The sequence below is a fragment of the Cornus florida genome, unplaced genomic scaffold, assembly GCF_030987335.1.
Source record: "Cornus florida cultivar Cherokee Brave unplaced genomic scaffold, ASM3098733v1 CherokeeBrave_3.0.0_Hap2_Chr04, whole genome shotgun sequence".
In the NCBI taxonomy this organism is placed as follows: Eukaryota; Viridiplantae; Streptophyta; class Magnoliopsida; order Cornales; family Cornaceae; genus Cornus; species Cornus florida.
Window position 1 is genome coordinate 98,385,333 of NW_026775574.1, and position 14,992 is coordinate 98,400,324.

The 14,992-nt window shown below is 33.5% G+C and overlaps 1 protein-coding gene across 5 annotated transcripts; it reads left to right on the top strand.

The window, feature by feature from the left end:
- The first annotated feature begins 752 nt into the window (after positions 1-752).
- LOC132304143 (calcineurin B-like protein 1) lies at positions 753-8,970 on the top strand. 5 transcript variants are annotated; one of them, XM_059801700.1, is made up of 9 exons: positions 753-1,019; positions 2,043-2,218; positions 2,466-2,548; positions 3,464-3,523; positions 6,821-6,929; positions 7,045-7,097; positions 8,022-8,102; positions 8,331-8,443; positions 8,541-8,970. In XM_059801700.1, exons 2-9 carry the CDS (start codon positions 2,140-2,142, stop codon positions 8,602-8,604), a joined length of 642 nt encoding a protein of 213 aa, XP_059657683.1. In that variant the 5' UTR covers positions 753-1,019; positions 2,043-2,139; the 3' UTR covers positions 8,605-8,970. The 5 variants fall into 5 exon arrangements, with proteins under 5 accessions (XP_059657683.1, XP_059657684.1, XP_059657682.1 ...); XM_059801701.1 differs by having other exon boundaries at positions 2,049-2,218; XM_059801699.1 differs by having other exon boundaries at positions 754-1,019; positions 2,072-2,218.
- The last annotated feature ends 6,022 nt before the right edge of the window (positions 8,971-14,992 follow it).

Here is a 14,992-nt window from a genome sequence, read left to right on the forward strand (position 1 = left end):
TCGTAATGCATAATAAAGTATAGATTAATGAATATTTGAACCCTATTAATTAAATTGTGTATATATTTTGAGTTCATGAGTTCTTATTTAATACTCTATTTGTTTTGTTAAAGTAGTATTTGTTTTATTAAAGTCAATAGTTAATGAAATTTTGACTTACTGTTAAAATGATTTGATATATTCAAAACGTAAATGAATTTTTACTTTTTGAATTTAAAGATATGGAACATTGAAATTGATTTGTCTTTAAATTTGGAGAGTTTTTAGTTCGCCCCCCCCCCCCCCCTTTTTTTTCCGGTTATACCTTTTTTAATTCGTGGCCTACCCAAGTTAGATTAGGGGAATTTTTGCATTTTTTCTTTCGCATTGTCTATATTATTTTCTCTTTAATTTTTCCTTTTGGAATCAAACTCTAATTTTTTATTATAACAGATTAATTCGATTCGATTTATCATGGAATATGTTTTAATTTTCTTTTTCTTTCTCAAACTATGTAACATAATGGCAAAGGCTTTATAAACCAAAAAATTATATAAATTAAATAAAAAGTCACTCAATATAAATATGAATTTTTAGTTATTTGTTGCCGTGAATAAACTCAAATATACGTATTATTCAATATATATATATATATATATATATATAGAAGCTCTTCCGTTATATAAAAACATTATCGTTTCTCCAACCATTTGTTTTTGTTTTTGCTACCCCTAGTTTTTAACCTTTCAGTAACCTTTCCAGTAACTTCGTTTTTCTTCCTGGTTTCCCAATTGCGACTTCGCCTCTCTCTCTCTCCCCGTTACGAGACAAAAACAGCGTCAAATTCTCTTGTGGGAAGAGCCAATCGCTACCGTTAACAATCGTTATACACACGCACTACTCACATACAGAAACATTTATCTGTCTTATACAACAGCTCCGTAAACCCCTTGAGCTCTCCTCTCTCTCTCTCAAGCTCTCTCTCTCTACGACTTAGTTTTGCAACTGAAAAAGTGCGATTGTCGCCGTCGTTATCATCGGTAAGTCACGAATGTCTCTTTCTTGGATCTAAATCGTCTATTCAATCGTACATCGACGCTGTTTGAATGGTGATAAATTGTGTAGTTGTGGAAATTTAGGGCTTTGGTGTTTTGGGTTTTGGTTCAATTCATATTCTTTTATGTGATTTCTATTTGTTTAGCCGTTGGATTCTCTGTTTGGTAGCTGAGAAATAAAGGCAAAAGAAAGGAGGGCGGTAGGGAAAGTTGATTTGGCTTTCCCTTTTTAGCTACCAAATGGAGGGTTGGGTCTTATTTGGTTTGCTGGAAAAGTGAGGAAGAAAGGAAAAGCAGGTGGTGTATATTCAGATGTTTGATTCTGAAAGAAAATTTCATTTTTTTGGCAGGAAGCTCTGTTTCATTCAGCAATGTAATTATGTTTTGACAACTTGAATGATCAATTTTATTATTATTATTATTATTTATTAAAAGGAGAATTGAGGAAGTTGATTTGTTTACCGTTAGCTACCAATAGAATGCTAAGCCCTTGTTGCTTGGGAAATAGAGGAAGAAAGAGAGAAAAAAAAAGTCTTTTATTCTCTATGTGTAGTTCCCAACAATAGGGAATTATCTTCTCGATTTTTCAATGTTATGATATTATTCCTACTTAATTGTTTATTCTTATTTTTAGTTTATTTTCTCATTTTTCTGTTATTTTCTCTTCTATCATTTTCACTAACCAATAAAAGCAGTAAAACTTGTGTGTGTGTGAGTGGTGGGTGGGTTGGGTGTGTAGACAGTAGATGTATAAATAAATGAATTTCATTAAATGGCTCTTCTGATTGGGTTGCCATAGTTTCTCTTTAGTTGGTCTGAAAGATCAGATTTCAATTTCCTTTTCATTTTTGTTATTTAAGATAAGATGTACATTTCTGCATCTGATTTTAAGTTGGACCTATTTGTTGAGTGATCTGGGAATTTGGTAAATCTGTATGGTTTTGATGTTTTCTTCTTTACTGATTGTTTTGTATGATGGTGTTTGAATTTGGATTTGTAATTTGCAAGGTTAAGATGGTTTTGATGATATATTGTAGTGAAGCTGAAGTCCCGGCCTCAGGCGCTAGTTTCGTAGTGCACCGAAGAAGCTGTTCTTCTTCAGTAAATGGGCTGCTTTCATTCCACAGCAAAAAAGCAATTTCCTGGACACGAGGACCCAGTTGTTCTTGCTTCACAGACAGCTTGTAAGTTCACCTTTTTTTTTTTTAATATAAAAATTATTATTTCAGTGTTGGTGAAATTTTATTATTCTTGTTTAATTTGATGGCTTTTGGAATTTATTGAGTTAAGTATCATCTGAAGATTGATTATTGTTTTGGCTAAAGCTTCTGAGATTAATCATATAAGCTAAATAGTGAAAACCAGAGCATTTTTTTTTTTTTTTTTTTTCTGTATTTACTTCAGTTTCATATGCGATTTCTTGTTCCTCAGTCAGCGTTAGTGAAGTTGAAGCCCTGTTTGAACTATTCAAGAGTATTAGCAGTTCCTTGGTTGATGACGGACTAATAAACAAGGTAATGTTTATACCAAGACTACCCCCTTCCATTATTTATGTATTTATTTTAATCTATGGCTCATTTATATTGCAGACATCCAGATAAATAAAGTTCATTTATGTGGCAGGGCATATTTTGGCTTTGCCTCTTCCTCATTTTTACCCCATATTACTAATCTTTCTTTTGTACTATTATGATACTTCATTTTTGAAGATCATCATTCTTTTATTACCAAGATAAAGTAAAACTGGAGATTGCCAGCAATGTACTCCATCCTTTCATTTGGATAGGTGGTGACTTGGGCAGTAACATTTGACCTGTCTCCAGATTATTCAAGTCACTTCTTAATGCGTCTGACTTTCTGAGAAAGGTGAAGTTAGTATCAGTCTGAGTAAAACTGTTTTATAGAAAAGTTTCGGCACTGGGGAAACAGGATGGTTGAATTCATATTTTCTGTTCTTCAGTGACTTAGTTTTCTTAGAGTAATTAGCATCTTAAGGTTTCTAATAAATATTTGTTCAATAAGGGAGAAAAATCTTATTTTTTTCTAGCGTTAATCAGAAAAGAATCAAAGACAATCATGCAGATCAATTTACCCTGTAATTGACATATTATGGGGCTCTTTGATGATTTATATGGTCAGGAAACATTGGAAATATGACGATTTACTGAAGTACACGGATTATGTCCATTTATTCGGTGCTAGTATCTCAAATATTTTCTTGAAACTTTTATAGTTTTAAAAGGTGATGATTACCGGTGACTTTCAGGATATTTCTTTTGTGTGTTATTCTCTAACAATATTTATTCTTTGCCTTTCTTTTATATATGTTGAACAATATCTATGTTTTTTTTAGTCCTACTTTTGGAGAGAGAAAAAAGAAGGAAAGTTATGGGCCTTGACCAATATATATTATTCTATTGAATTTGCAGGAAGAGTTTCAATTGGCTCTATTCAAGAACAAAAAGAAGGAGAACATCTTTGCAAATCGGGTATGGTGATTTATCATTTTGGATTCAATTATTACCAAATTGATTTTTAGCTGTGCTTTAAATATTTTGTTGCTTCTCATCTAATGGCATGAATCACCATTCAAATTTTGAATGTTTTCTTATTGATATTTCCAACTCAAATGTTGGTTCCTCAGTATGTGCTGGTTCTGATCATGATACGTGCTATGTTGGCTATTTATCAAATTTAGGTGGAAATCTGGTTGTTTTTGTGAGACAATTGGAACCATTTATATAAATTTTTTCTAACCTGGTTTATCATAGTATGATTAAGTTGTTAAGTGAACATACACTTTTCTTTGAAGACTTTTAGAAAATGTGTGTGAAATCGTGTACTTATTAAAAAAATATATATATCTGTATGAAATATTTGTATGAAATATTTCAATATGACACTATCTTTAAATAACATCATGAAGATTGTAGAAGTGACCTGCATATGGATTTTGAAACATGATTGTTTATGCAACCTGGTGTCAATTATGATGCTTTATCATTTGGGAAAGGCCTAGGCTGGTGACCTCTATTGCACTTCGGAGGGCCACTTGCCTATGGTCCGTTCAAGTGGCAAAGCCTAGTCATAAGTCATAATTTGCGGTAGTGGGGGCCTGCTGGTCAACTTTGGGATATTTTTATGGTCAATTTTTTTGAAATTTCATTTTTTCGGCCTGCTCAAGGTGGATAGGACCTTACAAAGCTCGTTAGCAATAAATAATACACCCCTTTAGATTTTTAGTGTATGAAGTCTGCGTTAATATATAGTTTTTAGGCCATAACATGAAGAGAGTAGTTGCTCTTGTAAATACGTGGTGAAAATTGGAGAACAGTTGTTTTTGCTTGGTCGTAGCATATGATCTTTTGCAAGTAGTAAATTTTAAATCTTGAATACCACGAATTATTATCAACATCGATGAAACAATGGTTTGCAGGACATCTATTACTAACTGAGTTATCTTTTGCCTTTTGTGTGTCTGAGTGCTCTCTGTGGGTTTGTAAGGGATATGATGTCCTGTGTTGTTCAGATAACCTAATGTTAACATTACATTTGAAAACAAATTTCAAAATTGTTACTTGTGAGATTTACTTTGAAACTACTGTTCACAATGTTTAACAAAATGCTTTCTGTCGTACTTGGTGGATAAGTTGCGTTGGATGGGTGTGTGGATGGTCCACGCTTCTCCACGTGGCACATGCAATGTCACTAATAATGGCACATGTGGCAATCACTAATAATGGCACACGTGGCAAGTGGTCATTTGTCAACCAATCAAAGCATGGGTTCAACTAAACGACAAAGTTCATATTGAAGAAAATACAAACTTGAGTTCTTCCCGACAGATGAACTTTAAGTCAAACCAAGTGCACGTCTAGATAAATCTTGTGTCATACCAAGTGCACTTTGAGTAGTTAAACATTGAGTCAAACCAAGTGCATGTCGAGGAGCTCTGCACCTACCTCAAGTAACACCAAATGCACTTTGAGGAGTTATTCCTCATGGATAAATCTTGAGTCAAATCGAGGAGTTTTTTTGTCGCAAATAAACCTTGTACGTAATAAAGAATTGCGAACGGGATGGAGGCAGAGGTAGGGCTAGGTATCCTTGCAATTTCAGAGGAACACTTGGAAGGCCTTTTGGTCTGGAGTCTGAGAACCAGAGTTTGTCGAACTGCTCTAGTCTTTAGACCTGACTCAAAATGATGGATCAGAGTGCACCGTGATAGAGACCTCAAGTACTGGAGCTTAGCCAGCCACTACAACTGCATTAAATGCCAAATCGCTCTTGTTTAATGTGGTGATTTGAACTAGTATTAACCAACCACTACCATGCATAGGTAGGTGAGGTCTTGCAGTGATAAAGCCTTTGAACTGTTGGACCATTGCCCCGAAGGACAATAACCGCCTTCAGGCAATATAAATAGGCCATTCCTGGGAGAATTGAGATTAACAACCATTATTATCCCCTTCAATGAACTAGAGTTCCCTTGTCATGGTATATTGAATAAACCACCACCCCTATAATCCTAGTGAGTTTGTCTGGTTTTCCACCTCCAAAGTATTTTCTGGGTCCTGCTATATTACGTGTGATATTTCCATTCCTTTTCATCTCCAAGAAGGTACAAGGTGCAACTCGAACGGGTTGAGTAAATTACACTTAAGATATAGAACCCTGAACTTGAGTCGGAGCCCAACTCACCTTCGAAGCCAAGCTCAACTGGAGCTTATTTTTATGAGCTTGGTTTAGTCTCAAGTTAATAGTACTTTACTAATAATAAATTGAAGTACTAACTTATTTGTTTGGGTTTGTCTCAATTAAATGAATCAAACATTGCATTTTGAGCTAGGATCATTTACATAATAAACAAACATGAGGCAGGATCTCAAAAAATTGAAGCCCAGTTGTATGTGCCAGCTTGGTCTATTTGCAGCTCTGGTCCAACTTCCCTTGACTGGGGGAAGCTGACAGTGAGACTTGATGATATCATTCGTTTACGCCACCAGCTAATCACCTTTTTTCCTTTCTAACCATTCCCCAATGTTCATTTACATCTCGCCTTGGTTTCTGTGGGCTTATAATACCTACTTTGGATTTTTGCACAAGCTTTTATGGTATGTAATATAGTTACTGTTTAGTATATATTGAAGTTTATGGCTTGATTATATTTCCATTGAGTAAGGTTGCTCTCTAAATAATTTCTGCATATACTTGGTTGTAAAATTTAGTGTTCTTTGTTCTCTTGTTGGTTGGAGATTATTGCATGCTTAATTGATTGGCATTTCTAGATCTTAATTACATAAATTTCTCCACAATTTCTCTTGAAACCTTGTTGTAACCCAAGGGCTGCATCAATGTTTGTGAGTAGAACCTTGGACAAATTTTTATGATTGAACTTTGCTGGGTTGAATGAAAGTTTGTGTTGGAATCCATGTAACCTTCTTCTATATACAACACATATGCATATGTATACACTAATATATTTTCTGTGCTTGTTGGGAGCTGGGTTATGGTTTAATTCTTAGGTTTGGAAAATATATGATGTGCATGGGACTATTAGGCACTAAATACGAAATTGGATTTGATTGACGGTATGGAGTTATGACGGTTTTCAGCTTAGGTTGTTAGCTGAAGATGAACATAAATTATATATTCCATGTCTTCAAAAATTATAAACAAATTTTCTCCTCCTTTCTCTCTTTGGAAAATTTGTGTGTTAAAAAATTAGTGTAAAATCATCCATTTTAATTATTTTCTGTCTAAAATTGGATAAATTTTACATGCAGATCTTTGATTTGTTTGATGTTAAAAGAAAGGGAGCCATTGATTTTGGTGACTTTGTTAGATCACTCAATGTCTTCCACCCAAATGCCCCAGAAGAAGACAAGATTGATTGTAAGTTGAAAGCTACATCTACATCATAATTACCTCAGATTGCATAAAGTGCATCCAAAAGTTTCGCATTACAATATAGTTCTATTTATACTCTATCGGTTGCGTTGTGTTGCAGTTACATTTAAGCTTTACGATATGGATGGAACTGGGTTTATTGAGCGACAAGAGGTATGTTCGTGGTTATAGTTTTTAGCAGTTTTTACAATGCTCTATGGAAACCATTAAAGGAACTTATGTAAGCAGCTTGTTTTCAAGAAAAACTCATATGTCTGGATAAGATACTATGTAATATTGAACACGAGCTGGGGATTGTCAATTGGCACGTGCCTCCACAAGACTCTGACCCATTGCTTGCTTATCTCTAAAAGGCTAATTTAAACTTGTCATTCTGAAACTGAAAGTCATAAACGTTGCATATAGTGAAACTTATTACTTATTATGCACAATGGGTATTATTTTCATGACACTGTCATATTTTTGTTTCCTGAATTTGTTGCCATTTAACTATACTGTATTGGAACTTTTATATATGTATGTAATGTGTGCGTGTAAATATATATTTTTCCTCTATGTAGATAAAAATCATAAAATAATCCATTTACTATCAATCTCTTGTTGACCTTTTGCTTGATATAATAGGGGTGTAATAAACGCATGATACATGTTTGTATGTATATGTATACATTTGTGGTGACTGCTAGGGTTTGGGGTGATGCATTATAGGATTATCTATGAAGTTCACGGTTTAAAAAGTATAGTATTTGAATTTGAAGTTTCTCATCTTTCCTTTGTCTTTTTATTATTATTATTATTATTATTTTCCTATTTTCTTTTCTTTTTTGTTTTATTTCCTTGAAGTGTGTACACACACACACACACACATATGTTATGTACCTACACACACACATATATATGATTCAGGTTTATTTGTTGGTCTACCCTTTTAATTTGGTCCAATTTAACTAGATTGGATTTAGGTTAATCTGTTTTACTTTTATCTAACCCATTACCCTATCTGTATTTGACCCATTCATATATGGTTTGGTTTCGGTTTGACCAATTCTAACCCAACCCGTTTCAACATAACCGCAGGTCAAGCAAATGTTAATTGCACTTTTATGCGAGTCTGAAATGAAGTTGGCTGACGAGACCATTGAGATTATATTGGATAAGGTAACTGTTGCCACTCCTCATTTAATTTTGGTGAAAATGACCTACAAAGGAAAGAAAAAAGAGATCCTTAATTTCTTGGAAAACTTTTCAGGACATGATTAATGTCCTCTCTGTTAAGACCCTAGGACTATTCAGGCAATAAACCATATAGCTTTGATTCTCATCCTGTTGGTGTTTAAGATGAATCCACACCATAGGTCCTTACCTTACATCAAATTTTGTGAACAGACATTTTCAGAAGCAGATGTAAATCAAGATGAAAAGATAGACAAATCCGAATGGCTTAATTTTGTGACACAAAACCCTTCATTGCTGAAAATCATGACTCTTCCATATCTGAGGTATGAATTGTATTTTGTTCGTGTCTCTCGTGAATATATCAAACACTTCACAACTTTGACTGATATAATAAATACATTTGTTGTGATTATAATGCAGGGATATAACTACAACTTTTCCAAGTTTTGTGTTCAATTCTGAAGTTGATGAGATTGCCACATAATCAGTGATTTCATGCACTTAGTCTGAAATGGGATTTTTTTTTCTTCCTTTCAATTTTTTTTTTTCCTTCCTTCCTTCCTTCCTTTAGAAAGAAACACATTTGCATAAGAGATAAAGAGAATAGGTTTGATGATGCGAAGGCAAAAGCTGTCTATATTGATTGAAATTTAGCAGCTTCCCACTAGTTTTAGTGTTTTCTGTCATTTGCTAGCTGTTTTTTTGCCTGTGAATAGTGATAGATATAATGTGAGACTGATCTTTGCTATGAGCTCAGTGTAGTGCTTGCTGTCTTACAATTTGCAACTAATTCAATGTGAATGTATAGAAAATACCCCAAGTGGAGCTAGATTCCACATTTCATATTTCACCCAGGACTTGTTTGTTTTCACTCACACTTTCAGAAAGAAAGGGATGGAATGTTGTTGGATGTGATGTGTTGTACTTCTTTCCGACATGATGAATTAAGTGAAACCCCATTAAGTTTTATATCTATGCGTCTGGACAAGAGTTATCGTTTTGATTGTATTTGTGGTAAATAAATAGTGGTTTCTTCAGCCAAATTCTTTGAAAGAACGGCTTGTGACGTGATACCGAAGGCACGTTCCACCCTTAAGGAGAGGTGAAACTTCTTTTAGGATACAAAAATGGGGATTCATAGTGCATTGGAGAAAAAGCAGAATGCTGGTTGTGTTAAATTTGTGCTGCAATATTTCTCTCACTCATTACATAAATAGCTGTTTACTAATGTTGCTATATTGTTTTTGAAGGCAAGCATGGTGTGTTATAGTTTTGAGGTATGGACTCTTAGCCTACATAAAGTAGCTCATTGCAGTTAATATTTTCTAGTGAACACAGCTTTAGGCTACACAATGTTAACATAGCTCCTCATTTTGGATAAAGAATTTCTTGCAACTTTAATACTTTGTTATATGTGTCATCAATCAATTATATCATGTTATACAAGTAAAAATATTTTGACATAAGCCAGTAATGCCATAGTCCCGCCAATTACAAACGCCATGCAAACAAAATTTTTGAATAAAAGTCTAGCATGCTATACAAGTCTGACAAAAGAAATTTTTTATTTATGAGAAACTATTACTTATGTTTCCCGCCAATTACAAGCAGCCGTGTAAACAAAAATTTGAATAAAGTTGTATCATGCTGTATAAATCTGACGAAAGAAATTATTGAGTATTTCAAGGGAATATTATATAGTTGTATCATACTTCTTGTTTAGACCAGCATCTTTATGACATTGTCAAATTGCTTCTCCTCACTCTCAAAATTTGTTTTGCTACAAATTTGTAGCAAAACAAGTTTTCAATTGGCAAACTTGTCACTTGACATCATCAGCTGGATTCTGAATTGCCATGCATCCAATGGCCAAAGCTAAAGGGCCGTTTGCCATGTGCTTTGTTTTAGGTGTTTTGTTTTTTGCTAAAACGGAAACATTATTTTTGCTGTTAACTTTTTAGCGTTTTGGTTTTGGGTCATTGTTTACGAAGTATTTTAGCACGGCGTAAAATAAAACAAGGTCGCACCAAACATGTTTTTGTTGCCAAAATCGACACTGTAACAGCCCAAAAACAAAAACAGCAGAAACAAAACACATGCCAAACGTGATCTAAGATAAGTTTAACATTTTCCACAACAACAACATAATGCAAAGGAGTTGTGCCCTCTTTTCCTTCGCCCCGACTAGGTTGTTGCTATCACTGAGACGAATCACTTAACCATGCGATCATGCCCACATCGTAGAGCAAGGTGAATGGGGGGCTAAGGCCTTCTAGGATGAGCTTCCTCGCCTATAGCGGCTTCAACCTCATGAGTTCTGCCGCAAAAATGAAGATTACCTGTTGATGCAGCCACATGCATGTAAACTGTAAAGGAGTATCAACTAACAAATTATCATCGATACTGCGTGAAAAGTCTACATCTATTAATGGAAGGTTAAAACACCATTATTGCCACATATATTGCTTTTTGACACTACTATTACTAAAGTTCATGGCAATGCTCTCTCTTTTTCTTGTTATTGTGGAAAATGTCACTTTCCCTTGATTTTTCATGGAACCCATAGCTAGCACATTTTCTTGATTTTTTGTTGTGCCTTGGTATATAGTATCTATTAGGCTCCACACTATCCATCGGATATGAGTTCATGTGTAGTGCTTCTTCAATTAGTACCTAATTGAATATGAAATGTTATAGAAAATACCCCAAGTGGAACTAGATTTCAACCCCCCCAACCTAAAAAAAAAAACTAGATTTCACATTTCAAGACTTGACCCTGGACATGTTTGTTTTACTTCCACTTTCAGAAAGAAAGGGATGGAATGGTGTTGGATGATGCGTATTGTACTTATATGATGCATACATACTACATATGGAAGCATTTGATTGAATTGTAATGTCAATTATAGCACTAGTGGTGGTGGCAATTGAGAAAGAGTGGTGGGTGTATTGACATGCATACATATATGAGAGAAAAGTTTCACTTATGAGGCTAAACCATAAGTGCTCGTAATTTCTTTGATGTTTCTCTATCTTGCAAATGCGCAAGGGAAAAAGAAAAATTGTATTTGTGGTATATGCACAAATTTATGTATGAAATACAAAAGAAAACAAACATGGAGTGATCTTTATTAATTATCTTCCTGGGTATTTTAATACATGTGTTTAAACTAAGTTGACATTAAACTAGCAGAAAAATGTTGCAATGTGAGCCCAGCCACAAGAATGTGTTGTCTCTCGTCCGCGTACACTCTGAGAAATGCCCTGATGGCCTCGAGGACTCAAACTCCAAATGTCCTAAAGTTTCTTGTGCATGCCATAATAACATAATTAATGGGAGCATTATTATCCTCTCCTTACAAACAAAGATTGAGATGATGCAATTGCAGGAGAAAAAAACAACAAAATAACCTTCATTTCTCGTAATGTTCTCATAAATTATGGCAAACATATCACATTTGGTATTTTTTACACTTGTTATCTTGCTTTAATGTGAATGTATTTATATCTCATTCCGAACTCTGTGTTGTATGCCGTTTTACTTTTCTAAACACAAATCCTATAACCTGTAACCCTAGTTTTTGGGTCAAATTTTTGAATGGACAATACTAAGTCCTTGTGTGTGTTTAATTTATTTTTCTTTTGATTTTCGCAACAAATTTATCTTTATACAGCCCACTGTTCTAATCACCGGCAATTTATTTTTAATAACCACAAATTTGAAATCCTCTCAATGATTCAAATTAACGGAGCAACCGTCATAAATTTTTCCCCTTAAACAACAAAAGAATTCTACACTTCCATAAATTCTAGCAAACATAACACACTAATCAGATTTAGACCAATTATTCCAAGAAAGATTAGTAGAAGGGTTTAGTTTCCAAACTTTCATAGCTATTGGAACTCTATTCCAACAACTCCTCATGAACCTAAAAGTAAACAAACTAATCCTAAACTACAAGATATGGTACATCCAATGGAAACCAAATAGATATGCAAGCACAGTCCATGACCATACAAACTTAGGACCTAATTAGGACCTATTGAAAGCAAGTCTCATAGAATTAATAGGCACATAACCAAATCTCGGTTTTTTCACCTACAATCTTGCCAACATTAATAATTTTTTCAAGTTTAATCTGCCTCAAAGTAAAAGTAATCAATTTCTATTTTGATTTCTTCAATCCAAGTTCAAGAAAATCTGATCTAGGAACAAAAGTTTGTTTAGCAAAATTAAGTAAAGTAACTCATCTTCAAGAAATTTTACCTTACTGAAGATTATGGATGAAAACTTTGTTTCTCTCAACTGCCTTCAATTTCTATCTTCAAAGCAAAGTTCAATAGAGTACGACCCCGGGTCAAATTCACTTTGTTGAACTAATAACTAATTGTTGAATGCTTTTGGCTTTGCGACTTCCACGTCTAAACACTCTAGATTTTAGGCTTACTCCCTTAATCATTGTAAAATAGTTGCTGATAGAACACGAAAATCGCAAATGCTCTATCTCGTTTGTAATATGATCGATTCCTCCTTTCCTTCAAATCTAGATTGGTGAAGGTAAAAGAATAACTCTGTTTTTTTGAACGGTAACAAAGGATCTTCAAAAACTCGAATTTCGATCAGATAAAGAACAACATCTTAATTTACCCAAAAAAAGAAAAAAGTAAAAAGAACAACATCATAATTCAATTGTGTATGGTATATTCTCTTAAATTTTAAAAAATAAACACTCTGAAAATCTCACAAGTGGGCTCTCCGTAGAATTGTAGAAAATTGGTTTAAAAAATCATAAAAATCATAGAAGACAAAGAATGTTTATATAGATTTTGTAGAGACCTAAAACAACTTATGAAACAAGTATAATCCGTGTTAAAATTGTCCTACAGAAATTTGATAAAAAAGGGAACCAAGTTGGACTCAAATTGTAATTTATATTTTGGTATTAGAGAAGTTGGACTGGTTTAACTTTTGCAATTTAAAAAAGAAGATGTGCAAACCCATCTTGGACAGGTCCATTTTTGGCTGTCAAAAATATTTTATTAGCTTAAAAAAAAAATATTAGTCTAAAACTACCAAAATGAACACATGTCGTCACACACATACCTTAACTTTTTTACAAAGGAGTATGTAGGCACTCTTCCCAATATTTGCTATTCTGCATTTGAAATCGAAACTCAGGAATAAACACTAAAATTATCACTCGATTGACACTGAAATTTGTCAATAACAAAATTGCATTGTTAGCGGAAAAAGAAAAGAAAAAAAAGAGAAGAGGTTGGGATACCTACTGTATAATATTTCCCACAATTAAAAGGTTACAAATTTCTTTAATGATAGGAAATAATTACTGTTTATTTGGCTGAGAATATTATGTTTACCCTTAAAATACTTAATAATTTCTTTTGTGAGACATGATACAACTTTATTCAAGTTTTTTTAGACACCCCCTTGTAATTGGCGGGAAACATGTAAGTATAGCAATATTTGTTTACATGGCGTTTGTAATTGGCGGGCTATGATGTTACTGGCTTATTAAATACTCACTTTAGTTATATGGCTCCCTGATTATTTATTTATTTATGATATAATTAGTTGATGGTATATATAAATAAATATTAAAGGTGTAAGAAAATATTTTTTTAATTTTTTTTGTGCAGCAAAGTGGGACCCAGGGTCATGAGTCATTACTTTTTGGACACTTCATTTATATAAATATATTGTCATGGTTCACTTTTATATTCGAGACTTTCCACATTCTTAGGATTTTCATGAGCTTCCTAGAACTTGACCAGAAAGGACGGGTGGGTATCGTACCCCAGGGCATCCCAACCATTGATGGTGGTGGGACCACCACATTCATAATTTAATGGCTCTCACTACCATGTGGTACTATACTTCTGGAGTATTCAATAATTTCTGGATATATTTGGTTCTAGGCTATCTTATTCCTTACAGAATTGAGGATTGTCATTACATATTTTTTTAAGCCCCTAATATTATAAGTTCATTTCGAAATTATGATTTACAATAGCGAAGATTTTGTGAGTTACAATTTTCGAAGTGAATAGTTAAAATAGAACAGAAATAGTATGCCTTAAAGGACAACAATTCTATTTTGAGTGCTTGATTAATTAAAACCATAACAAATTTATATTATCCTAAACGCCTATGAAGTACTTCTTTACCCTCTCTATAATCCCTAATTTTCTTAACCTGTCAACTTTTTGTTTGAACCATCCAATCTCGTCCTTTCACTAACAAGATGACCTTTCATTTGGTCATTATATATTTGCACCACTTCCATATGTATGTTTATGACATGTCTGTATTGTGTGTGTATATGTGTATAATGTGCAAGTACATATACGAATATTTCTCTTTTATTCAGTAGAAATCCATGTGTGGCTTTTAGTTAAGGTGGGTATGTGTATTTTCTTTTTCTTTTTTCAAGACAAGAAAGAAAAAATTTCATTGATTAAACTGACAAATTACAATCGGTCAAAACAATATTTTCTAGATCAATGGTAAAAACAGAACCCCAAAAATTATAACAAAGAGAAAATAAAAGTCTCACTGATTTGTGCGATCTACTGTAAATGAATTTTGATACGAATTTTTAACTGTATAATTCTCATACAAAACTCTTTCAAATGGTTAGATGTGCGCTTCAATATTTGTTCATGACCACGACACAAAGATAAAGAACTCATAACAACTATTATGATGAGGTAAACCTTGTGATAACATTACTCTTTTTACTGTATTATGTTATGTTTGGGAACACTAAATCGGTACTTTGAATTTGAAATTGGAAGAAGTTTAATTCAAAATTTGTATTAAATTATTTTGAATCTCAAATTTAAAGTGCCGA

What these genes read in the sequence shown, in the direction of transcription:
- LOC132304143 (XM_059801700.1), top strand. Translation starts at nt 2,140, where the DNA reads ATGGGCTGCTTTCATTCCACAGCAAAAAAGCAATTTCCTGGACACGAG. An exon ending in GGTTTATTGAGCGACAAGAG is followed by an intron (nt 7,098 to 8,021) that starts GTATGTTCGTGG and finishes ACATAACCGCAG; the next exon opens with GTCAAGCAAATGTTAATTGC. An exon ending in ATGACTCTTCCATATCTGAG is followed by an intron (nt 8,444 to 8,540) that starts GTATGAATTGTA and finishes ATTATAATGCAG; the next exon opens with GGATATAACTACAACTTTTC.